This window comes from Chrysochloris asiatica, unplaced genomic scaffold (assembly GCF_000296735.1).
Source record: "Chrysochloris asiatica unplaced genomic scaffold, ChrAsi1.0 scaffold00025, whole genome shotgun sequence".
In the NCBI taxonomy this organism is placed as follows: Eukaryota; Metazoa; Chordata; class Mammalia; order Afrosoricida; family Chrysochloridae; genus Chrysochloris; species Chrysochloris asiatica.
Genome location: NW_006408543.1, coordinates 10,303,176 through 10,329,311, shown reverse-complemented (window position 1 = coordinate 10,329,311; position 26,136 = coordinate 10,303,176). Strand labels below are relative to the sequence as shown.

The 26,136-nt window shown below is 52.2% G+C and overlaps 1 protein-coding gene across 1 annotated transcript in view; it reads right to left on the bottom strand.

The window, feature by feature from the left end:
- Positions 1-15,237: 15,237 nt before the first annotated feature.
- The window catches only part of DYNC1H1 (dynein, cytoplasmic 1, heavy chain 1), a 66,879-nt gene continuing 55,980 nt past the window's right edge, over positions 15,238-26,136 (bottom strand). The window contains exons 55-78 of the mRNA XM_006839531.1: positions 24,668-24,880; positions 24,397-24,524; positions 23,362-23,515; positions 22,820-22,966; positions 22,577-22,727; positions 22,235-22,488; positions 22,005-22,139; positions 21,832-21,926; positions 21,537-21,711; positions 21,371-21,446; positions 20,682-20,842; positions 20,396-20,507; positions 20,258-20,318; positions 20,054-20,177; positions 19,772-19,885; positions 18,642-18,812; positions 18,225-18,442; positions 18,041-18,144; positions 17,104-17,315; positions 16,704-16,857; positions 16,364-16,506; positions 16,096-16,264; positions 15,765-15,892; positions 15,238-15,366 (exon numbers count right to left, since the gene is read on the bottom strand). Coding sequence (XP_006839594.1) covers positions 15,238-15,366; positions 15,765-15,892; positions 16,096-16,264; positions 16,364-16,506; positions 16,704-16,857; positions 17,104-17,315; positions 18,041-18,144; positions 18,225-18,442; positions 18,642-18,812; positions 19,772-19,885; positions 20,054-20,177; positions 20,258-20,318; positions 20,396-20,507; positions 20,682-20,842; positions 21,371-21,446; positions 21,537-21,711; positions 21,832-21,926; positions 22,005-22,139; positions 22,235-22,488; positions 22,577-22,727; positions 22,820-22,966; positions 23,362-23,515; positions 24,397-24,524; positions 24,668-24,880 — 3,528 coding nt within the window. The remainder of the gene's footprint in view (positions 15,367-15,764; positions 15,893-16,095; positions 16,265-16,363; positions 16,507-16,703; positions 16,858-17,103; positions 17,316-18,040; positions 18,145-18,224; positions 18,443-18,641; positions 18,813-19,771; positions 19,886-20,053; positions 20,178-20,257; positions 20,319-20,395; positions 20,508-20,681; positions 20,843-21,370; positions 21,447-21,536; positions 21,712-21,831; positions 21,927-22,004; positions 22,140-22,234; positions 22,489-22,576; positions 22,728-22,819; positions 22,967-23,361; positions 23,516-24,396; positions 24,525-24,667; positions 24,881-26,136) is intronic.

Here is a 26,136-nt window from a genome sequence, read left to right as displayed (position 1 = left end):
TTTTTGTTACAAAACTTCTACCTTCACAATTGTGACAGTTGCAATTAGTCATGATAACAATTATTCATTATTGAATCTTACAAATCTTATCCCCATCTCTTTTCACCAGACCCATCTAGACAAGAGGACAGCTATTCAGTGGGGACTCTTTCTTTCTCCCTATACTCTTAAACTAAACTCCCTCTTGAAACCTTGTAAGCCAGTCACTTGGTGCCTTTATTGCCCCCTCATTTTAGGTAGCCAATGTTTAAGTTGCCTGTCCCTATCTACCCTGTGTACAGAGGGGTAGCATTAATACTTGATGTGAAGACTCTTTCCCTCTATGTTGGTATTTAGATTAACTACTGCTCTGAGTATAGGTCAGGTTCATCAAATTGAAGCAATTTACCCTTGTTTCCTTTATCCAAAAAAAAATTTAAAAAAAAATTTTTTTTTTCAATCTTCCTCTAGTCAAGTTCTGATTATCAAGCCATCGAGGCTAGGTCAAAAGGGTACTGTATACAAGTTTGGGTGGTCTTGTGCATCTCCCCTCACTTCATATCAGCTGGATGCTTCACTCTCAGTTGTAGCCCTTTGTGGTTAAATCGTTGTCCATGGGCTCAAGTGGCCCCAAGTCTCACCACACTTTGGACCAACCAGCCCTTCCTCTCCTCTCTCTCATATCCAGGTCAACAGGATTCAATGGACTGTGGTTGAACTTAGCCCATTTCTTAATTGATACCTTTCCGCCCTTTCAGTGTATTGTCCATTTCTGATATTCTATTATTAATCGTTTGGACCTCTTTCTGTAGGTTTTGAATTGTTTCCAATGCTGTATCTATCTATTTTGATTGTTCCTGTAGTGCTTTCCTGACTTCTTCATTATTTTTCTCAACTCCATTGTATAGTGTTTTGAAACATTTTATAATCATTTTTCTGAATTCCTTCTCAGGCATTTCCAAAGCCTGCCCATCTTCCAGTATGGAGTGTAGGTCTCCTTCCAGCTCATTTGCCTCAGTCACTTTATCTCGTTTCTGGACATGTGCAGATATGGTCATCTGCTTCTGTTTTTTGGGCATATTCAGGGGTTATCTGTGGCCTTAATACTTAGATGGGTATGTATTTTGGTATTTTTTATGCTTTTTGAATGCCTCCAGGTGGATGTGATCAGGAAATGGGCTTCCCTCTTTACTCTTCTTCCTGAGAAATTTCAAGATGCCACTGTTGGTTGTTTTGACATAATTTAGGATTTAATTTTTGGCATATTTCTTTTTTGGTCTGCTTGTCCCGCTCCACAATTCCCATTCAGGCTTTTTTTCTAATTATAAACAGTTCAGGGCCAGCTGTGACCTTTTGGTTTTAAGTGGAAACTGTCTCTTTAAATTTTGAGGCGATCTGTGCGCATGCGTAGTAGAACCCTCTGAGGGTGGGACTGGGGTGTCCACTAGCTCAGGCACCTCTATAGTCACCAGAATGGAGGTGCACAGACAGCAAGGGACCAATGAACAGATATCAAAAGAAAAGAATGTCCACACCTCTATCTCTGCAGTTCTGCCAGGCGTCTGTGGCCGCTCCGATCTTTCCCCCACGTGGTCTCTCCCAAGATGGTGGCTCCTGGTGCAGCCGAGCGTCCCAGACTAGAAAGCAATAGATTTCTTGCTTCTGCCACAGATTCCCCCAGCTGTGAGCCTTCCAACCTTCTAAGTATTCCTTTATATGTGGTTCAGAGTTCTGGGACCATCCCCTGAGCCTGCTTGGTCGGGTATTCTGTGTTGTTGCAGACGGAGCTCCTCAGTCCACTCCATCCACCATCTTGTTTGTTCTCCCCAAATATTTTTTTAATGTGACGTGTTTTCCTCTAGATCTAATGGATTTAGATTAAGACATAAAATCCTGACCGTCCGCCGGTTACTGCAGCTATGTGGCTGTCTCTGTGGGGTGTCTGTACCCAGAACTGTTCTGTTTTTCTGGTTATAGAGCTTGGTGATCTGATGGATTCCCACCAAAGACCAGACCTGGAGAAGCTGGCACTCAGAAGCAAGGTAAGGTGATGTTCTTGGAGGGGACAAAGTTGTCATATGTGGAAAGTCTTGGCTTTTCCAAAACTTGGTCAATGTTGTCTCCAACTTGAGTTATATCTTTTGACCTTTTTTCCCAGATGTCATAAGGGCCAGAAAGTCACAAAAGAGAAAAACAACAACCAACTGGTTGTGTTGTCTGTAGAGTTGCTTTGAGTCTAAACCAACTCAACAGTACCTAACAACCAGAGTAACAATATCCCAGAATAATTTTACCAAGTATGGTCTGGTCAACACAATACCAAATATGGTATGAAGGAGTCTAATCTTCTAAAATAATACTGCTAAAAAGAAGAGAAGAGAAAACAAACTTGGGATTTGTACACCAAAGCTCGGAATCTAGAACCTTCGCTAAAGCCTCTGACTATGTAAGGCGCTGTTATTGTTACTATTAATGGAGTCCTGGTGTGGCGCTGTGGGTTAATGTGTCAGACTGTAAAGCCATTTGAACTGCAAGGTCGGCAGTTCAAGCTCACTAGTTGCTCTTTGGAAACCCTATATAGGGTCGCTATGGGTTGGAACCGACTCGACAGCACTTAACAACAACATTGTTGGTATTGAGTGCCATTGAGTCAGTTCTGACTCATAGCGACCTTGTATAGGGTTTCCAAGGAGTGGCTGGTGAGCTTGAACCGCAGTCCTTGCGATTCTTACCGACCTTGTAGTCCAGCACATGAACACACAGCACCACACCAGGGTTATCGTACAAGGCAGTAGAACATCTGTATTGGGAACAATTCATTCTTCTTTCTTAAGTTGTGATAAAATTGCACACAAGTTCACCATTTGAACCATACAAGTCACTGGTATTTAGTGCTCGGTATGTTGTCGAATCAATACCGCTATCTAATTCTAGAACGTTTTCATCCCAAAAGAAACCCTACACTTGTTAGCAGGTGTCCTGGTGTGGCACCGTAGAATAAGCACTTGACTTCAAGCTTGGTTTGAACTGCAAGATCGGTGGTTCCGACTCACCAGCTGCTTCTTGGAAACTCTATCCAGGGTTGCTATGAGTTGGAACTGACTCGACGGCACTTAACAACAACATCCTTGTTAGCAGTCACTCCTGTTGGCGTCTCTGTTCTTGTGGCAACCACTCTCTGCTTCCTGTCTGTCTGGTTTGCCTATTCTGGACATTTCTTATAAACGTTTATAACAGAGGGACTGAGGAGGAACTGCATGAACTGAGCTGGGAGGAGGATGTCTCTCTTTGAGTCTTTGTCCATTTCTTTCTTCCGTCCTTCCAGTTCTGGCTTGCAGGATCCTCCACATTCCCACTTTTCCGGGTACTGACCTGAGACTCTGCCACACCTGATGTAACCGGGGGCTCAGGATGCCAGGCAACCGGGGCTCTAGTGGCGTCTTTAGGAGGGGAGCAGGGGGGTGGGCCCCTCTGGGTAACACTGTCACAGAGGATAACTCCAAAATGACTATAATAAAGTTTTTGTGCGGTGTTTAGAGGAAACAGTAGTTTTGTATCAAAATATCCCCATAGTTACTTAACACAACAAAAGCATTTTTCTTTCTTTTTATCCCTCCCGCAAAACATTTTTCATAAGCCCAGATCACATGAATTAATGTACTTACAAGGTTAAAACTCTCTGCTCATTTACTTTGGGAACTTTCTAATACAGTCTGGGCAGGTCCTGGCATGGTGCTAGCAGTGGACAGCTAACCACAAAGTCAGTGGATCAAACCCACCAGCCGCTCCTTGAAAACCGTAGGCAGGTTCCCCACAAGTTGGAATTGACTTGGTTAGAGCTGTCATTATTACCCAATTACAAGGACGCTTCAAAACTCCTGTTTTCATTGCTGCTAGTATTTTTATAGTTGCAGACTTTCCCTAATTTTCTGGTGTTTTAGCTACAATTTTATGGTGTTGAGTATTTGTGAAATTGTATCAATAATAACTTTTTTGAGAATGATGTCAAGTTGGGAGTGTCCAGTAAAGGCCAGCAGCGACGTGGGGGCAGAGTTCAGAGGGGACATGGGCACTGTGGGGAGGTGGTGGCTGGGATCCGGGACCAGGTGAGGTGGGAGGTAGAGGGAAGAGATCAGAGCCTGAGGCGGGGTCACAGTGGCATCGCCTGGAATTGGCTGTAGATAGAGATTTGGTGGTTATGAGGCAGAGGGATGACTAACTCCCATATTCTTATTATTCACCCAACATATGGCCACCCTACTTAGTCTGCCTCCACCTTGTCTAGGGTTTCCCTAGTGAGTCCCCTGTTACATCAGGAGTGCCACAACCGCAGCACCCTTAGACCAGTTGCTGTTCACACCAACTCATGGTGACCCCAAGTGTGTCAGAGTAGAACTCTAGATCACCAAGTCTTTCTTCCAAGGCGACCCCAAGTATGTCAGAGAAGAACTCTAGATCACCAAGTCTTCCTTCCAAGGTGTCTCAGGATAGACTTGAAGCTCTAATGCTTCGGTTAACATCGAGCATGTGAACTACTTGCACTGCATTTAACCTCATTGTGTCTTAAATGCTCAACTGTGTTAAGCATTGTTGTTGTTGTTGTTAGGTGCCATCGAGTCAGTACCGACCCATAGCAACCTTAAGCACAGCAGAACGAAACACAGCCCGTTCCTGGGCCAACCTCACTACTGCTGCTGTGCATGAGGCCATCGATGCTGCCACTTGGCCGATCCATCTCGCTGGGGGTCTTCCTCTCTTTCTCTGACCCTCCACCTTACCAAACACGATATCCTTCTCCAGGGACTGGTCCCTGCTGACAATATGTCCAAAGTATGAGAGACGAAGTTTGGCCATCTTGGCCTCCAAGCATTAGCAGATGTTTTACTGTCAATTCTGTTGAGTTGTGGGCTTGGCTGATGTCACCTGGAATGTGGGGATAGCTGAGGACACAGGATGCTAGAGGGATCGAGAGGAGAGGAGGGAGCTGGTGGTGGTATAAGGAAACTAAACAAGATAAAACACACTGTGGGTTGTTGTCACGTGGCCCAGAAGGGCAGTAGTACGGCTATGGGGACCGAAAGTTAACTTCCAGGAATAAAAGGTGGGGGATGAGGAAAGGGCTGAGAGTCCCCACTTCCTCCTGGCACCTTGACCCTTGGCTAAAAGAAAGATCAGAGGAGTGGCCTGCAAGAGTTGTGTAACAAGGTGACTTCAACTGGAATGATGTTGGCTTCAAAGAATTCTCTAGTGATCTGCCTACCAGGCTTCTTCCCTGGGAGTCCTGACTGAAGAGGGGCCTGGGAGCAGGGGGTGGGTCCTCTCTGCTCCTCCTCCGGAGAAGCTTCCAGGGTGATGGGAGCCTGAGCTGCTAGCATCTTGGGACCCAGGATGTCCCCCAGGGTGGTGTGTGGGAAGAGGGCCTCAGAACTCAGTCACAAGGCAGCTGTTAAACTGGTTTCTGGCCTTGGCTCTGCCTCTGGGCAAATCCCAAATTCTTCGCCTCAGTTTCACCAGCTGTAAAGTGGGCTAACATTTTAATACACTCTGCAAACTCCCATCTATTAAATGAATTCCTACTTGGCATCAAAACTAGCCCCAGACTCTAAGCAGATGTAATTTCATCTAACTCCTCAACCACAGGACTAGTTGTTGGGGGTGGACTTGGTTCTTGATGCCGTGGAGTCAGCTCCAAGTCACAGTAATCCTACGCACAACAGAACGGAACACTGCCAGTCTTGCACCATCCTCACAATTGCTGTTACTTCTGAGTCCATTGTTAGAGCCATGTGTCAATCCAGCTCATTGGAGGGTCTTCTTCTTTGTCGCTCACCCTTCTCGAGGGACTGGTCCCTCCTGACAACATGTCCAAAGTATGAGAGACAAAGTCTTGCTGTCCTCGCCTCTAAGGAACATTCCAGCTGTACTTCTAAAATAAATTTGTTAGTTCTTCTGACAGTCTATGTAATCCAGTCAATTCTGACTCATAGCCACCGGAGAGGACAGAGGAGACCTGCTTCATAGGGTTTCTGAGTCAGTATATCTTTACGGAAACAGGCAGCCGCTTTATCACATGGAGCACTGGTGGGTTTGAATTGCTGACCTTGCTGTTAGCAGCCTGGTGCTTAACCCACTGTGCCACCAGGGCTCCTTTAGCAGCCCAAGGCGTATATTCAATAGTCCTTCCCCACACCATAATTCAAAGGCATCAGGTCTCAGATTTTCCAAATTGTCCAACTTTCACATGCATATGAGGTGATTGAAAATACCATGGCTTAGGTCAGGAACACCTTAGTCCTCACACTGATTTATCTGCTCTTGAACACTTTTTGCAGCAGATTTGCCTAATGCAATCCATCATTGGATTTCCTGGCTGCTGCTTTCGTGGGTGTGGATTGTGGATCCAAGTAAAATGAAATCGTTGGTAACTTCAATCTTTGTTTATGTGGTGGTGTTTGTTTGTTGCGGGGGAAGCCGCTTCACACAAATTTGGAGTCTAGTTGGCTCTGAGTCCAGATCCCCTGTGGTCAGTGGCCACCTTCCAGGGCATGTGGGGAGGTGTGGAAGGTTGGGGACTGATGCTCCAGGTACCATCTGTTTTTTGGATCCCGAAATATAACACGGAAGCTCTGTTTTTCTAAGCAAATTGCTATGTTTGCATACTACATTTCTGTCTCTCTTGGGATGAAATGCTTGTGATTGATGGGACAAGGAGCCAGTGCTGGGGGGTGGAAGGACTTCTACAGGGGGATACTAACTGTGGGATCCCAGGGATCCAGGGCAGCGAGTAAATGCATTCACTGTGGATATATTATGAGGGCAAGTAAAAAGATATTCCTCCAATATCACAGGAGCTTTTATTAAACACAAATATCACAATGTGAAGCTATTGTTTCTCAAAGGCCTCCATCTCGGTCTACACATTCTGAAGGTGGTATTTCCAGTCCTCTAACCCTTCCCTGAAGAATTCTATTTATTCTCCTTTAATTTACACCACATCAAAGGCAGTTTTGACATTCTTGAGGGACTCAAATCGTGTTTCTTTTCAATGTTCTTTGAGTTTGGAGAACACAAAGAAATCTGAAGGACTAGGAACCAGGACTGGAGGGTGGATGGTGTAAGGTTTCCTAACAAAACGCTTGTAGGATAATTCTTACTGTCTTCAAATAATGAGCAAGTGAGTCGTAGTGACAGAAAAAAATTCCTTGTTCAACTTTCCTGGCTTTTTTCTTGCCAATTCAGTTTTCCATTTAAAAAAAAATTCTTCATAATAATCCCCCATGATTGTCCCGTGCCCTGTAAGAAAATCTACAAAGGTTGCCCTTTGGGAATCCTAATAAACAGGTCACATAACCTTCGGAACTGACTGCCTTCAATTGAACTGACCCAGCTGATCCCATTAGACGTCACTGGTTTGATTGAACCTTACTTTTGAAGGCAGCATGCTAAGGAGACTCAGACAAATGTATTCCTGAGAGAACTTGTCTGTAGCCGTCCACTGATTGCAGAGACATGTCTATGTTTGGGTTGCAACACTTTTGACTTAGCCTTGTGTTGTTTAATAGCGTTTGTCTTTAACTGTGTGCATGAAAGACCTTTTGATTAAAGTGATATATAAAAAAGCTCTTTAACTTGTCGCCAGCCAGCTGGTCTGGGGAAACTGACAGGGCCATCACGGCGCATGTTCACGATGGAAGCCTTATCCAGCAGGTCCTGAAACACCGGGAGTCTTAAAGGAAGCAACTGACATGAAACTGCTTGGCGGGGCGTCTCTCACATTCTCTCACTCACTGCTGCATCTCGGTGGCTATCCCCTCCTTGTTCTTTTTTGGGGTGAGTTCTTTAGTTTTATTTTGACTCTCAAATTATTTAAACAAGGTTCTCTGCCCTGGGCAAGTCGCTCCCTCTGTGTGGGCTTAACTTTCTTTATCTGTTCAAAAGGGGAAGCATGGGAAGGGTGATTTGAATTGAGTGGGTTAAACACTGGACTGCTTGCTAACAACAAATCCACCAGGAAAAAGGATGAGGCTGTCTGCTCCCGTAAAGACTGACAGTCTCGGAAACTCTGTGTGGGGTCATTAAGCATTGGAATCTACTCAGTGGCAGTACGTTTGGCTGTCCTATTCCAGAACTTTAAGTGTCAATGAATTTGTATGAGCAAACCCACCCCTTCCTTTCTTTCTGAGAAAGTCAGAGAGCAGATACCATGGGCCAAGAGCCTCTTCTGTGGATCTCCTTTTCACTAGGGAGCATTTTTCAAAACTCCCTGAATTTACCTTCCTGAGGTAGAATCCAAATGAACCCCTGCCATCGAGTTGAATCTAAGACTGAATCTTTACAGAAGCAGACAGCATATTTCCCCATGAGGCAGCTGTGGGTTTGGACTGCTTCCCCGGGCTCCTGAGGCATAATCAGCTCCTGGTAAACTTCAGCTCTGCCCTGTGACAAACATTCCCTTCTAGATGCTACCTCACCCCAGAAAGTTCACTGGGCCCTCAGCACTCAACCCTGTGCCCAACTCTTGCAGCACCCCACCCTTGTTCCCTTGTCCCCCGTTAACTAGAGATATTTTTTTAGTTAAGTGACACATCTTGGAGCTGGCCCAGCCATGGCTGGTCTGAGGCACAGCCACACCTTGTGCATTCGAGCTGCGTTCAGTGCATCCAGGGCTGGCTTCCGGAGGAGGAGGACACACCGCTTCAAGGTACTGGTTTTGTGGGGCTGGGGACGGATGGGGGTGGCAGCCTAGGATCCTTCTCTTTTTCAATGCCACAGACCTTCTGTTTATTCCTGAATTATATGTTAGCTGCCATACAGGTGGCTGTGACTCAAGTCACCCTGTGCATGAGAGAGGGAAGCTCTGCCCGGTTCTGCGTGCCCCCATGATTGGGTGTGAGCAGACTGGTGTGTCCGTGGGATTTTTATTGGATGATTTTTGGAAGTAGATCTCCAAGCCATTCTGCCTAGGTTATCTTAGTTCAGCATCATAAACACTCCCACCTCCACTGACCAATGGGGTGGTCGCTATGTATGAGGTGTATTGGCTAAGAATCAAACCCAGCTCTCCCACTTGGAGCAGGTCTACCCTGATCCACCACTTACTGGAAATCACACCAAGGTCTCCCATATGTAAGAGGTCTACCCAGATTCCCCATGGCCTGGGACTCACAACCGAGTCTACCACCACTGAACCACCACTGCCCTCATTCTCCCTAAGGGAGGAATATTCATGTATCATTACTTTGAGAGTCCTTTCATTAAAAAAAACAATGATTTTTGCTAGGTAGCCTGGTTTAGTGGGGCATGTTCCAGAACAGCTGGTTCTGAACCTGGATTCTTCCAAGGGCCCCTCTCTGAGCCTCATGTTTTGCATCTGTCTTGCCAGGATTGGATTCTAGGCTGTTTTGACTCCCTGAACTCCACACTTCTATGGCTTTGGGTCAAGGGACTACAGGCAGTAGGTCGTTATTGTCTGGTGATGGTGTTGTTAAGTGCTGTCTAGTGGGTTCTGACTCACAGCAAGCCTGTATAGTGTTTCCAAGGAGCAGTTGATGGGTTTGAACCACTGACCTTACAGTTAGCAGTCCAGTGCTTATCCAACAGTACCACACGAGGGTCCCTGTGCCTGAGCCTGTCTCCCGGTTGCTTCCTGGCTCCACTTTTTCCATTTGCAGTGGTCTGGGTTTTCCAAACCCAACCCAACCCTCTAAAGGGGGCCTTGGCCTCTTCTCCTACTAGCTGGGGAACCATTAACTCCCACCAAGTCCCAAGTGCCCCCTCTAGGCTGGAGCCGATGGCCTGGGTGGTGGATACCCCCACTGCCTTGTCCTTGAACACAAGCTGCTTCTATAGAAAGGAGAGTCAGTCAAACCTCTGTTTTCTAGGCCAGTCACCGAAAGAATCGCATGGACTTTGTTGAAGGCATCTGGAGGGAGGTAGGTGCTTTGAAAGCAGATGGATAAATGTGCCAACCTGGCAGCTCTACTTGGTTTGCAAGTGCAGTGGGAGGAGGTGTCTTCCTGTCCACAGTGCATACACCAGTCTGGGGATTTTGGAGATTGCTCTGTGGTGGGGTCCCTGGATGTCAGTTCCATGAATCCAGATAGACCCAACCCGTTTCTGAACTGAAAAGTTTACAGATTCCCATCACTAAACTGGTGATGGTTTAAGCAGTTTCACGGTTGCTAACTTTTGAACCAATAGCAATGACAAGTGTCCCAGGAGGCCCCAGGCAGTCACCACAACCTTTTGGTCTGAATTTACACCAGGAGCCTGCATTGACTTGGCATTGAGCCAACGTGGGCTCCTCTCCCACTGTGTGTGTGTGTTTGAGAGCCCTGGATGGTGGAATCGGTTAATGTGCTCAGCTGCCTCAGAAGGAAGCCCTGGTGATTTGCTTTTTCTTTTTTTTTAATGTTTTATTGTGAATTATGTGATAGTTTATATGGGAGAACATTAGTTTTACATTCATTCTATTGTATATCGTTTCATTGCCATGGTTACAATCCCCTCCATGCAACATCAACCAACCAAAGGGTATACCCTACAAGCCTGCCCCCTGGTCATCAGCACACAGTGGCTCTCCCTCTCTGTGTCTAAAGTCCCCAGCCACTCCATCTTTGCACGTCATCGTCTCTGGCTCCGTTTCAGGCATCACTGCATCTCTGGGTAGGGTCCCGCTCTCCGCTCTTCTCCCTTGATGGTCCCAGGGACCTCCGCTCCTAGGCTGAAGAGTTAATCACTCCCCTCCTTGCTACAAAACATCTACCTTTACATTTCCAACCCTCACAGTCAGTCCTGATAACAGTTATTCACTATTATATCACAAGAGACCCATCCACATTTCATTTAATCAGCCCCGCCCAGGCAGATTGGTTACTATGCTGATTTTGCTTTTGAAATATCTGCCACTGGAAGCCCTGGGAATGGCAGCATGGGACAAGGACGACAGGTGAACGGAAACAGGGAATGCAGGAAGAGATCACAACAAATGTCACCAAACAAAATGTGCATAAACTGTTGAATGGGAAACGAATTTGCCCTGTAAACTGTCACCCAAACCGTAATAAAACCAACCCAACCCAATGAAACACGGTTGTACTCTGACATTCATGGGTTCCCCATGTGTGCCAGGGAAGCCGCAGTGTTACATGCCGAGCCATTGGAAATGTCCAAGCCCACAGTTGGCTGTCTTGTCTGGGTTCCACGGGCAGATCTAGCTCAGCCAACCCTACTGTGGCCCAGGAAACAACCATGGCAGACAACTGTTGGGGCTGGTGGCAGGAGACTTAGCATTTCCCTGGAGGCCTTTAATCAAGGAAGAAACACTGGTGGAGGGATGACAAATAGGAACAATGACAAATAGGGGTGGTGGCAGTGTTACTAGACACCTAGGAATCGCTCCCCACAACTTCCCCCATCCACATGGGTCTACCTTGCCCTACGGTGACACTACCTCTGGCCACATCTTCTCAGACAAGCTGTTCCCGCTATGGTGGAGATGAGTCCACTGACACTTTGGAAACAATGAGTGCTTGGGTTTAAATACTCACTTCTCTGCCCCCACCCCCACCAGTTTGCCAGCTGCTGCAGAGTCACCTCTGTCTATCAGAGTAGGACTGTGGGCTGGGTCACCAACGCTTTCTTCCAAGGGCAGTATCTTGAGTGTTGCAGGCTCTGAAAATGACTGGCAGGTTGAGAGATGTTTGCACAGCCTGCTTGAGGAGCCAGATGGGGCAGGGTAGAGGTGAGGCTGCCCGGTCACCGGCCCCAGTTGTCTGTCACCAGAAAAATGGCCCTTGGCCCTTTAGAAGGGACACCAAGGGAATGGCAGCCATCAGACCCACAGTAGGGCAGGGCCTGTGTCCAGCGCTGGACCAACAGTTTCCAAGTGGTGAAGCGGAAGTCCTGTGAGGATGGTCCTGCGGTTTTTTGAATGTTGATGGGATGAGTTTGGGGTTTACTAGCAAAGGAGCTCATACTAAACTCACCACCATCAGTGATGGAAAAAATGCTCTACTCGTGTAAGACAATGGTTTCTCTTCCTGCTTGGGGATCAGCAATGTGATGTCTGGAGGCTGGGAGTCAAGACCAGGGTATCAGCTTCTGGTGACCCTTGGTGACCCGTGACTTATAGCTGCATCATTCTGATCTCTGCCTTTGCCTTCCCCTGGCTGTCCTCCCCTCGGGGTCTCTTCTCTTTTATATGGAGCCACTCGGATGGGAGGAGGATCTCATGTTAACTCGACAACAAAGACCCCATTTCTAAACACGGTCACGTACCAAGAGTTTGAACTTCCCTGTGACTTTTTGGGGGACACAATGTAACCTGTAACAGGGGGTGTTAGACAGTTATTCTATCGCTAGAACTTGCTTACTGACTTACAAGTACTTTTATCATCAGTTTTTAGGTCCTTTTGATGACGACTCAGAAGATACCCTTGGTTATTCAGACTACAGTGTCGGTAGTTGTTCTCGGGTAACCTGTAATGTAACTTCACAGACAGCAGGGTCCAAGAGTCAAGAGGGAGTTACTTTACAGGACTCTCCCTTGTGGGGACATGCTGGTTCCCTCATCCAAGCAGCCCCGGAAACCCTAGATGTGGACATGCGGCCCGTCAGCGATCAGAAGCTGCCCACAGGGCTCAGCAGCCCTGAGGTGGGAGGGTGGGCAGCCAGGCTTCCTGAATCGCAGGACTGGAGAATGACGGAGGACCGGGGACCAGCTGCCCCCTTCTGCAGGCACATGGAGCTGCTTGGGCCAGGCCGGCCAGGGGAGTGCAGAGCCAAGGGGTCCTGGCCAGCCCCACGACTCTCACTTTTCAAGAGAAAACTGGAACTTTTACTTGCAGAGCCTGAAAATAATAAGAGAAAGAAGCAATATGTGGCCTAAACCAAGGTAAAGGGGTCAGTCAGGCAGGGACCCTGAGCCCAGGGACTTGGTCCCAGTTCCTATCTCTGGTGGCTGTCAGCCCATGGTGCCCCATGTGTGTCAGAGGAAAGCTGGGTTTTCAGTGGATCACCAGGTCTTTCTTCTGAGGTGCCTCGGGGTGGCCTTAAACTGCCAACCTTTTGGTTATTAGCCCAGAAGGTTTGCATCCATGACTCTAATGTAGGCCTTCAAACTGGCTCAGTCTGGTTTGACCCTGTGCTGAGAATTTGCATCTTCACCCCAAATATACTGAATCAGAATCTACATTTTAACTAGTTCTCTAAGAATCACGTGGGCGATCTTGTCAAAAGGGAGATTCTGATTCCACATCGTTCTCTCTTGGGAGCAGATGGTGGGTCAAACCTCTGACCTTTCAGATAGCAGGTGAACCCTTACCCACTGTGCCCCCAGGATGCCTCCTCTGCAGCCCAGTTGTAACAATGAACGATGCAATCAGGGGCATGATGATGTGCTGAGGCCATGGTTACATGGCTTACTTTGGGTCCTACAATCCTGTGGCTTTGACAAATGCTTGGTACCCTGTGCCGTACAGAATAGTGGTCCCACCCTGAAAATGTCCCATGCCTCACCTCTTTTTCTCCTGCCCCATTCCCAGCACCTCAATCCCATCTGTCTTAGGGGAAACTCCTGGTCTTCTCTCATCTTCAAGGGAATCCCCAGGCCCCCCCACTCCTGTCCCCTCAAGGGAGCCCTCCATCCTGAGCCCCTGACTTCCTTTGTCCTTCGGAGGAACCCCAACATTTCTCTGTTCTCCAGGGGAACCTGATACTCTCTTCTCTCCTTCTGGGGAACCTCTAGGTCCAATTGTCCTGGGTTCTCTGTGAAGGATAGTGTGGTGCAGGGAAGACCACTTCACCGCAGATTCTAGGCCAGAGTTCACAAGCGGCCCTCACTGTGTACGTGTGGCGCGGGCTCAGCCCGTGGTCACCATCAGACTGTCAGACGGGGACTTCTGCCACCTCCAATGACCTCCTTCCTCACCATAGGCAGGAGCCGGGCTGGCGCTGACACCGACAGGCGGTCTCCTCAGTCGTAGCTGCCACCTCCTTCCCGCATCTGTCCACTGCTCACCCATTCAAGACCACATCGTCCCCAAGGCAATAAAGTGACATCAACTGACAGACGCCCTCCCTCCTTCAGCGGGCGGGTTCTCCCTGCACCTGGTCGTTCCACACTTGCTCCCAGAGGCTGGGGCCCAAGGGTCCTGCCTCACCTCTGGGGAGGGGCCGACTCTTAGGGGGGGCCCCGTGGGGCTCAGCAGCAGAGGCCCGTCTGATGGCACTTTTTTCCTAAAACGATGCTGACCACTGTGGGCAGCTCTCACTGCCCAGCTCTGTACTGGCTGCAGGTGATGAGTGCCCGGGATGAGGCCCACCACTCTTGGGTTTCTCCGTGATCCCACTGGACGGGGAACCATTGGCGTGGGTGAAGGGGTTTTGGACTCAGGGACAGCCAGTAGAACCTTGGGCCAGTCCTGGTGGGGTCTTTGTGGCTCACCGCTGGGCCCCGAGTCTGTCCCCGTGAGCCCTCAGTGGGACCTTCAGGACTTGTGGGGTTGTGTGCCTTCTCCTGTGTCCCAGGGCCTCATAGCTCAGTGGCACCCATGGACGGGTTGGAACATACAAGCCTGTAAGGGATGGTCCCTGGGGCTCCCTCTGCTGGGTGCTCTGGCCTCCCTAGTGAGCGTGGCAGGCTTAGCCCTTCACTGTGGAAACACCGAGGATCCAAACTTACTGTTCAGAGAGGAACGTTTAGTTTGGCCCACATGCTCCTGAGAGGGTCAGTACAGAGCTGTCCCTCCCCAGGGATGGCCTGTCAGCACCAAGCCAGGCACCTCAGTACCTGGGCCAGGTGCTCGGGCCAGAACGTTGCTGCTCTGCCAAGCCTCAAAGATCTCAGGTGACAGGAACAGGCTGAGCGGGGGCAGGCCTTGCCATTTCCCTTGTGTGAAGTGATGTCCCCGCGAGTTCTCTGTCACGAGGGCTGCAGCCACCGTGGGGAACCAGGGCAGGTGTGTGGGGGCTGCATGGGCCTGGTGGGTCAGGAGTGGCGGCGCCCGTGAACAAAGCTGGTGCACAGATGAGGCCGAGCCAGGCCGTGCTTAGTGTTTTATTTCATAAAAACCAGCCGTGCCAGAGACCCTCCCAAACACACACTGCTCTCTCCTCCATCTCTTCTCTCCTAATTCCCAGACCTCAGACCAGCTACTTTCTCTCCCAAGTCCACAGTTCGTTCCTTCTGGAGGTTTTAATAATGAATGCACGTTAAATAGGAAACAGCTACAGAAAAGGGCAAGGTTGGCTTGAGCATCATTCTGTACACAGGACGGCGACCCCACGCTCATAGAAGCTGCGAGGGTCCTCCTTGGTGGCGATTTCGAAGTCCACAGTGAAGATCAGGTCTGCGCGGGTGAAGTTCAGGTAGACGGGCAAGGTCACCTAGGAGGCACACAGAACTCACTGTGAAGGACGCAGCTGGGTCCCCCAAACATGGACTCCAGTCTTGCCCCTATACCAGCAATGTGACCCTGGTTTCTCTGTGATGGGTCCCATACCTAATCATTTCTCAACTGTAGAAAAAGCAGACTAGACACAAGAGTAAGACGCCAAGGACAACAAGAGACCCGGGCTACCACGCAGGGCAGGACTGATGCAGCAAGTGGTGTGAGACTCAGCTTCTGCCGTGCACCTTACAGAGGCTGCCAAGTGTGGCTGACGGTGGGCTCTGGAGGTTGGGAGGCTTGCACTAGGTGGGTGTGGGGTTCTCTGAGGAAGCAGCTGACTTCCAGCTCCGTCCATTGGAAGCTGTGTGGAGAGCCCCGAGCACAAAGCCTTACCATGCTTGCCTTCTTCTCAGCGTTGGTCTGCTTGACCCAGCGCAGCTGTGTGAGGGGAAGGACGGTCGAGATGGCGTTGGAGAGGGACAGCTTGTTGTTGTTACACGTGGCCCCTTGCAGCTTCAAGCCTGGGGGTGGGGAACCCAAGGCCAGACTGAGATGGACGCGGCCATGCCACAAAACCACCATCAGGGCATCTGGAGCCACATGCTTATCAATCCCCAGGCTGGTCGTTCGCCCCTCAGACCACACATGTGGGCACAAGCTTTGGGATCCTGAGTCACCTGCAAGGCCTGGGCTGGGGTGGCCTCCAGAGGAGGGGCGGACTCACCTGTGACCCCGAAGCTGAAGGCGTCGAGTGTGGCACCCTGCGATGTGGTGACGTTGACCTCCAAGCAGAGCTCCTCCAGGGACCAGCTGTTGGCCTGAGCCACGTACTGCCTGGTGGCGGTGATGTAGGCCTCGGGCACAAACAGACCGCCCAGGCACACGTGGATGTTCTGTGGGGGACACAGTGGTCAAGTCGGGAGCCCTAACCCAGGCTGGCCCGCCCCAGTCTCCAGAGCACCTAGCCCTCCCTGCACCCCGCAAAGCAGCACCTTCAGCTCCTTGGCGCCACCCTGCGCTGCTGCCAGTGAGATGTTCTGCAGCTGTTTGATTCTCTCGCTGAAGTCGGACACCCACTGGATGACGGTCATGCCGGCCGGCACCGTGTAGTGGGACCAACTGCGCGGCAGGATGCCTGCAGACGGGACCCCGGCACAGATGAGCCCCGCACCCACTGCTCCCCCCGGGGCCCCAGTCCAGGGTGGCTGCCACCTGGGCACTGTGTGTGTGGAGGGCACAGTCACGTCTACATGAAACCACAGCGACTCGGCGTCCCACCTGTCCCCGGTGGTAAGAGGGCCACCCCAGGGACACTGAAGGGCCCGCCCGCACCTTTCACGAGCTCGTTGATGAGTGTGCGCAGGTAGTTGGTCTGCTTCTTCTTCCCCTCACACACTTGCACCACGTCAGCAAGGTCCTGGCGGACGTCTTGAAGCAGTTTTGCTCCCATCTTTACTTCCCTCTCAAAGAACCTGAACAGAGGGTCCTGCAATCGTTCCAGAGAAGACAAGGCTGGAGTGAGGGGAGAGTTCAGGAGGGGGCCCTCCAGTGGGAAGCTGCCCCCGGAAGGCAGGCAGACTGCAGTGTGTGTTCAGCTGGTTTACCCCTGAACACACCCTCCTCCACTTGTAAAGCAAACTTTACAACCGTGTCATCAAGGAGCCCAGATGCTTATCTGCTTCCAGACAACCTTGACTTAGAGCCTTCGTTGGGGCCGGCACCTGCCCACTACCTTGATGTTCTCCACGGTCCGCTTGAGGGGCGTGAGCGTCTGGGGGATCAGGTGCAGCCAGTTGGAGGCGGTGGTGTGCAGCGTCCTCATCCAGGTGGGGCGCCCGTCCGATGTGGAGTCCGTGCGCGTCTTCTTCTCAGTCTCAGCGTACGCCAGGTCGTCCTCGTCCTCCAGCATCTGCATCTTCAGCATCTTACTGATCATGTCCACGCCTGAGCCGGAGCCACGGAGAGGAAGAAAGTATGATCGTGAAGGCTTGGGCAGGCGTACTCACTGATCACGTCCACGCCTGAGCCGGGGCCATGGGGAGGAAGACTGCGTGACCATGAAGGTCTGGTCGGCACATGCTCTGTCTGATGCTCCGACCAGAGCCTGGCCAGCAAACAGATGGAAACACGTCACCGACTGCTCACCAAGGACTCCACTTAGGACACTGGCCCCACTGAGGCACCAGGTTTAGAAAAAGCACAGACCACAGGTTAGCGTGCTGCTGGGCGCTGGGAGGTGTCATGGAAGGAGGCCTGGGGGAGGAGAACCACTGGGAAACGGGAGTGATGACGTCACACAGCGTGCATGCGTGGCTGCAGAGGCAGACCGCTTGTCAGCGCATTTCTCCATAGCTGAGGCCCCACGCGGGTGGTGCCTGGGACAAGCCCTCTCTACCGTGGCCCCGTGGCTCCATAGTGAGTGTCCTTGGGAGACACCCCTGCTCTGTCCCACCCTCTGGTTATCATAAGTCCTTGATGTCACCGCTCTGGGCAGGGGGATGGGGGGCTAATAGCCCCCGGTACATTAAAGCATCACCTCCCATTAGAGGCTTTCCAATGATTCAGGGCAAAACAAAGTACTTCTGAACGTGAAACGAAAATCTATTTCTCCCAGAGCCGACCTCCCAGAGGGGCGCACTTCCGGGGCCACTCGCAGGAGCACTCCCTACCCTGTGTGGTGAGCAGGACCCTCTCGGCGTTGTTAGGCAGGCCCAGCCAGGACGGGGTCTGGGTGTCGGGGAGCAGCTCCACCCACTGCACAAACTCCTCCCGCCTGAAAGAAGAGTGCAGGCCGTGAGGTGACGGCCCTCCCTCTGAGGGCCCGCCACGCCTCCTGCGGCTGTGTGGTCGTACCTGATGCCGTCGGGCATCTGAATGTCCTTGTGACCGTCCACCTTGCATGCCAGCTTGAACTCGCTGTCAAAGCTTCGGGTGGTGAACAGACGCTCCAGGAAGGTGTTGAGCAGACGCTGGTCAAACTCGTTGTCCACGCGGCCACCATAGATGGACTGGGCCATCAGGGTCTTGAGCGCCGACCACGGGATCTTGTCTGGGGAGATGTTCTGCCTCCCCTGGGGGAGCACCGGGCTGATGTGCATTCCAGCACCCCCTGCCCCCTCCCCATACCAGCAGCACCGGCCTGGCACACGCTGTGGTTCGGCCACTGTGAGAGGCCGGCTCGACTGAGCAGGCATCTCATCGTGAGGCTGTAGCTTCCCATGCATTTCCCTCCCTAGATGAGCCTGTCCCGAGATGGGGCTGCCTACTTGCCTTGGCTGTGTCGTCCAGCCATGTGTCCACGGTGTCACAGGCCGACCGCAGGTCTGACTCCCCGAACTCATACTTCTTGGACCATCCCAGGGGCGCGTACCTGAGGCGCTCCTGGATGATGGCATGGAACCAGGCCAGCAGGAAGTACAAGCGCGCGCGCTCGTTGGGAGACTGGGTAAGAAAAGTACAACACAGTCACTAGAGAGCAGCAGGGCTGGGCGAAGGAGGACGGACATGTGGACAGTCAGGGCCGGCTGAGGAGGACGGATGTGCAGACTGAGTCAGTCAGGACTGGGCTGAGGAGGACACACGTGTGGACAGTGTCAGTCAGGACCGGGCTGAGGAAGAAGATAGGGTGTGTGGGCACTGTGGGCACTGCATTAGAACCAGAATGAGGAGATGAGGTGTGTGACATCGAGTGAGAACCACAGTGAAGAGACTGAGTGTTGTGGACACTGAGTCAGAACCACACTGAAGAGAGGGGCCTGTGGACTTAGGTCAGGACCAGAGTGAGGAGACGGGACGGACGGTGTGACTATCTCACCGGATGAAAATCAAAGACGCTCCCCCACACACGTAAGACCATCTTAAATGTGCAGACTGTATAAGCTGCAAGTTAACACTTGTGCTGCTACCAGGAGAGAGCACAGTGTTTCTGCTCACAAACAGGTGGCCCCGTGTCACTGCTGAGAGACTTTTCCAGCCAACAGGGAATTCAGTAAGGAGGACAAGGGCACAGGAGATGAGCACTCTGGGACGCAGACAACATACAGGCACCATCTTGCCACACCCCCCTTGTGCCGTCCTGGCTTCCCTTGGCGCTGAGGGCAAGACACAACCTCCAGGGCAGCCTGTGCTTCCCAGAGGAGAGTCTGCGTATCCCCAGCCATCTACACGGGGTGCAGCTGGGTCCCAGCCGGGCCTCACCAGGTCTCCTCGGGGAACCTAACTAGCACAAATGTACTTCACCTGTGAACCGGGCACAGAGCGGAATTCTGCTGACAGCTCACGCCCAAACCACCTACACAACCGGTGTGCTTGGCTATCGTGAAGCCAGAGCCCGCATCTGGACCTGGGAGGGGCCTCGAGTCTCCGGGCTTCTGAGGAAGGGCCCCGGGGAGCAGCGCTACCTTGCAGATTCTGGAGACAGGGATGCTGCTGAAGGTTCTCAGCATGTTGGCCTTCACGCCTGGCGGGGGCTCGAACACAAAGATGCGGCCGGCGCGGAGCAGGTTCACGGGCACCTGGAGGAACATGGTGCCTGTGACCATCCTGGGTCCCCACAGGTTCCACCCAATAATACACAGAGCTACAGTTTAGACAGAAACGCCCTCATCACAAGTTCCACCCAACAACCCAGTTACAAATCCACTCAGTGACACACAGAGTGGCGGTGAGGACGAGGCGCCCACCTTGGGGTTAATCTCCATGGTGAGGAAGAGGCGGAAGCAGGCGTGTGGTTGCAGGGAGTGCAGCTTCTTCTCCAGCTGCATCAGCCAGCCGGGCGCCAGGTGCACATTCTTCAGCATCACCCACCTGCAGAGAGAAAGCATGTGACCAGCTGCTGCCCAGGCTCCTGGGACAGGGGCTCTGCACCCACACTCGGCCCAGCCCACCTGCCAGACTTCACGGCCGTGTTGATCGCCTTGTCAGCCTGGTTAAAGCCTTCCGCCGAGCCTGGCACAGGAAAGAGCAGAGTGGGTTTCCAGTCCTGCAGGGACCCCGGTGTCCAAGACTGTACGGGAGCTTCTTACCGATGGCGATGGAAGTGATCTGTGTGTTCTGCTCAGCGGCCAGGTCCTCCACGTGTCCACTGGCATCGTAGCCGGGCACAGAGCACATCAGAACAGGGGTGTTGGGCTTCACCTGCAACACAGGAGGCAGACTGGGTCAGAGCCCAGAACCCAGAGCCCACCAGGGGTAGCTCCAGACTTCACGGGGGGATTCACAGAGGGCTTACACACAGGGAGGCTCATGGGAGGGCTCACAGAGGGCTTACAAACAGGGGGGCTCATGGCGGGAGGGGAGGGGGCTTGATACCTCCGTATCCACGATGTGGGTCAGGTCGAGCGGCTGCTCCATGATGGACGTGAAGGACTCGCCGAGGTTTGTGGAAACGAATATGTGGGCCATGGCCAGGAGGCGGTCAGGGCGGAAGGCCTGGATGAGCAGCAGCCGGTGGACCGCCTGCCCGATGGGAGCTGGAAGGAGGTGGGCACGTGGACGCTGAGGCTACAGCTGGGCAGACGCCCCCACACTGGGCTTGCTTTTCCTACAAGTGCCTGCTCAACACCTCGGTTCGGTCGACATCTGAGACATTGAGACACCTTCCTGCCGCTCTCCACCCTCGCATACCCTTCACTGACTTTTTAATGACACCTGTTCCGTGCAGAACACCTGAGCGTTTTTAGAAAAAGCTGAAACCCAGGCCACACTCACGTCCTCCTGCCAGCCCACCAGCCCATAAGCCCAGGGTCTGGGAGAAGCATGAGGAGGTTTAGGTATTTTTTACTCTCCCCAACTCCTAAGCCAACTCCTACCCAGAAAGTGTCTCCCCAAATGGTTTCCTAAACATTGTCTACACTGAAACGCTTGTTGGGGGGTGATCACAGACAATGTTTGGGTCTGGGGGTGTGTATGGAGGACTATTGATGGCTCTGTGTTTAGGTTGGGAGTGGTCACTGACTGTGTTTAGGGGTCCAAGGGGGTGGGGGTGGTCACTGACTTACTTGCTGGGGTGTCCTCATTCCAGAGGTACGGCACCGTCTGCTCAGGGGAGCTGCTGTCCAGCCAGATGCCGAATTGCTATGAAGCGATAGGGGCCTCTGAGTGGAGGGGTTCTCAGTGACATGGGCCCTGGGAACCCCTGTCTCCCGGGAACACCTGTGTACATACCTCGTCAGCCTGCACCTTAGCGATCAGGTCTTTGAACGCAGGGAGACAACTCAGCCTCACCACCGCCTCAGCCTGCTCGACGGTCAGGCCCTGGATTTTGGGGGTTGAGCCTGCGTTCAGGACAATCTCCTTTCCCCTCAGGAAGTGCTGAAATTCGGCGTCGTAGGTGGGTTCCCTGCCAGGGCATAGAGGGTCAGCCAGGTCTCCCACCTGCACCATGCCAGGTCACGCCAGCGGCTTCAGAGAAGGTGTCAGCCCGTCCCGGGATGCCCTATGGGGGAGGGGGCAGGCTCACCCAATGGTGCCCTTCAGCTTGATCCGCGCCAGCAGCATGGCGAAGGTGATGTGGTCCTGGTGCAGCATGCCGCGAGCCACACGGTTGAACGCCACCTGCCACAGAAAGCAAGATGCCATGACGCTCCCGAAGGCCGGCGGGTGGTGTCCCCGTCAGCCGAGTGTGTTGCCCACCTGGAAGAGGTCCTTGGTGATGAAGGAGAGGCGCTGCGTGTGGTCTGTGATGCCCTTTAGGTTGGGGTTCTCGTACAGCACGTTGTGGTAGATGTCCAGGAAGAATTGCAGGGAGTACTGGTACAGGAAGTGGATCTGAAAGGCAGGGGTCACCCAGGTGTCAGGCCGCTCCCCCAGGTGCAAACGTGTAGGGGGCGTGGGGCCCTCCCGGCCTGGTGGCCACACCGCACCTGCTTCAGGGACTCCATGGTGAAGTAGATGCTGCTACAGGCTGTGGAGAGCGGCAGGTACTGCTGAGACACTGTCTCCACCTCCTGCATGACAATGTCCGTCTCCTCCACCTTCCTGGTGACCTCGGCGGCCTCGCGCTTCAGGTTCTCCAGGGTGGTGATGATGGTGTCATCATCTAAGATGCGGCCCTTCACCTCGTTCAGAGCCTGTAGCAGCGACTTCTCCAGCTGACGCAGCCGCAACTGGAACTCCCCTACAGAGAGAGAGGCGCTGGGGCTCGCGTTCCCTCGGGGGTGCCCACCTGCACCCGGACCCCACCCACCACAGGCCCAGGACCACACCTTGTAGCTTCAGGAGGTCGGAACGCTTCTCATCCACATCGGGCCTTTCTGCTTTTAGCACTTCGTTGAGACACTGGCTTTGTAAGCTGCTGCGGGTGACGGTGAAGTTCACAAAGGTGACCCGGGAGCAGAGGTCTGGTGGGAACTCGACCTGCCGAACAGACAGCGAGGTGCTGGCTTTGTTAGCTCGCCTGCAAACCCACACCGGGCCCCATTTCTGCACGTGCAGTGCCCCTTCCTTACGGTGGGGTCTCTGGTGGATAGGAAGATGACGAACGAAGGCGACAAGTCGATGTCCTGGTCCCCGAGTGTGATGAGAACCCTCCCGCCTGTTCGTCGGACTTCACGGTTCAGGACTGGATTCAAAACGGGATCGTAGCTCTCCACATCCTACACGTTTCCGCAGACACACACACATCACATCCTGCTCAGGGTGTGCACGTCTGCTTTCACACAAACAATGGCTACCCAGTAGTGACCCCTCCCCAGATAAACACCTCCTCCCAGAAGCCACTGAGCCACCTACCACCGCCCTCACCAACTCATCACTGCGGGGGTTTGGAAAGTTACATGACATAAAACTAAAGTGCCATCACTTAGTCACTCTGGCCACGTGCGGGTGTTGGGGGTCAGTGTACTACTGGGGTACAGATCACATGCTGTGTTTGCTTGACATCAGGAAGCCCCGTGAGCAGTGCTGACAGAGACCCTCATACAACTACTTATGGGAGAAGAAGAAAACCAGCCCTGAAAGGAGCTAGAGGACTGCAGGCGAGGCCACGCACCTGGACCAGAAGCGGGTTACCGAACCTCAGTGCGCTCTCCAGGTTCTTCCTGAAGGCATCATCCAGGAAGCTGGTGCGGGTGATCTTCCGGTCCTTGTACTCGTTCATGATGAACTCCGTGGCCTGTCCGGAGGGGTCGATGATGAGTGGGTACCTGAGGACAAGAGACACACAGCCGGTGAGCGAGGCCAGTGAGGAGGCACGAGAACCTGCTAACATGGTTCCCAGAGTGACTTACCAGGATGCTGTTAAAATCAGGCCACGTGTTGCTAAGAGGGACTGTCGTGAGCTTGTCCCTCATGCCACAGTGTCTACCCATTACTCAGTGCCCTTCAGACATGCGCAGTGGCGCATGGTAACACAATGCAGAATTTAAACTGTCAGCCACCCTGGTGGGAAACAGAGCTACTCTGGCTCTGAAGCAGACCTCAGTGTCTTTAGGCGTGGTCCAGGCTCCGCTGAAGGGGTGCCCGGTTATCTGGGAGCACTGACTCCGTCCTGGTGAGAGCCCGTGTCACTGCCCACAGGGCAGACCATCCCTGTCCGCACACTGCCTGAGGGAGCCTCTGGTCAGCACCCGCTGGGAGGGTGGATGAGCCAGTGTGTGCCCGCTGTCCAGAGGGCATCTGAGCCTTCCCCATCTGTGTGTTCAGGGCAGGGGCACACAGCTGGGGCTCACGAAAGTTGAAGTTTTCAGGAGAAACAGAAAGCTAGGCCCCAGGGTGTCGTGGTTAAGAGACGCTATGGACGGGACTCGGCCCCAGAACCAGGTGCTGCTGTCTAGCCCACCCTTGCTGCTGTCACGGCTCCAAAGAAGCAGCACTTACTGCCCGTCACTCTTGCTGTGCCATCTTTTCCTTTCAAACATCTTAAGGAAGGTATTACTTGAACGTCCCCTCACCCCCCAAAACACAACCTGCCAAATACCTTTAGAGAGTGAGACCCGCAGAAGACCTCAGGCAACCAGGAGACACAACAGCCAGCCCGCGGGCTCCCACCTGGCTTGCCCACCCTCAGCCTGGCCTGCAGGCGCACCTGTTGAAGCGCTTCAGCATGATGGCGTTTTCTGTGCACAGGTCGTCTGCAGGAAGGGAGCTGGCCTGCCAGCGGAGCCGCTCGTCGGCGTTGGAGAGGTACTCGGTCCGCGCGATGTCTGTGCGGAACTGAGAGGGGAGGTTGTGACTGGCCCTTCTTGGATATGGCAGAGTGGGCAGCTTTCAGGCTACGAGTCTTCACAAATGCCCACTGACCATCATGGTGCCCCCAACCCTTTGCTCATCTTTCGGAAATCCCTGCGGGACTCTACCTGGATATTGGCTTGCTGTAAGTGATGTGACCAGGTGGTAAATAAGTTCTGACGCATCTGCTGGTCGAAATATCCCGCGTAAGCGATAAATGCAGCCGACAGGAGGCAGTCCCCAGCAATGGTGGACATCTGGTTTTTGAAAGTTTCACTTGTTTTTTCCCATCGTTCACGTTCAGCAGACAAGCTTTTCAGAAGAGCTGTGCTCCGGTTCACCTAAAATTGAAAAACACAAATCAGCCCAGGTGTTTGAGGTCAGCGTTTGCAGGGCTTCTAGAATCTTGTCATGTGCAGGTGTGTGTGTGGTGGGGGATCTACACTCCACAGGTGGTGAAGCCCAGGCCCGACAACACGGGCTGCAGCGTTCATAAAGATGACGTTGAGAATGAACGACGTCCAGCCTCACTACGTATGGACAACCGAGGAGACAACAGAGGGCTGGCCTGAGGATAGAGGCTGGAGCCTGAAACAGGAGTGTGGGGTCTGAAGACTTAAAGAAGGGAGCAGGGTGGGAGAGGATGACAGCAATTGGGAGGGACAAGAAGAGGGAGGGAGAATCAATGAGGAGACACTCGGTGCTATCAGCTACAAACCAAAAAGCAGGGACATGAGTCAGGCTCGGAGCTGATAGCCTGCATGAGGTGGTGGTGTTATTAGGTGCTGCTGAGTGAGTTCTGACCTGTAGATACCCCCACGCCCAACACAACCAAACACCACCTAGTACTGGGCCATCTTTGCAATTGTCATGTTTGAAACCACAGTGTCAAACCATTGCCTTGGGGGGGTCTCCCTCTTTTTCACTGGCCCTCCACTTTTCCAAGCACGACGTCCTCCTCCAGGGACTGTCGGTGAGGATTTCTGTTTTCTTTACATTAAGGTGCAACTCATACCAAAGGCTGTAGTCGTTGATCTTCATCAGTACGTATTTAGTCGTCTTCACGTTCAGAAAAGAAAGTTCTATCACCTGCATACCCCAGGTGGTTAGTGTTGTTGAAAAAAGGTTATTTGCACTGAAGCAGCATCGTGTAATCTGCAGCACTGTTTCTCTCACAAGGTTCTATTTCCTAACTAATCAATCCCTCCTCGTTTGTCACTTTCACTGTCCAATCACCAGTACTTATCAGTGTATCTTGATGGCATGTTTGATCGATTTCAGTTGGAAGATTTCTTTAATTTCTTCATCGCTGGCTTTGGTGGTTGGTACACAGTTGTATTAACTGGTCTTCCTTGTAGTCCTAGTACGGATACTACCCCGTTCTTTTTGACACCGACTATGACGTCATTCCTCTTCAGATTCTCATTCCCAGCAAAGTAAATCACATGACTGTCTGACTTGAAATGGCCAAAACCTGCTCACTTCAGCTTACTCACACCTGGGGTATCAATTTTAAGGCATTCCACTTCATTTACATGACTTCCAATTTTCCTAAACCCATACTTCATACATGTTCTGATTACCAATGGATGTTTGC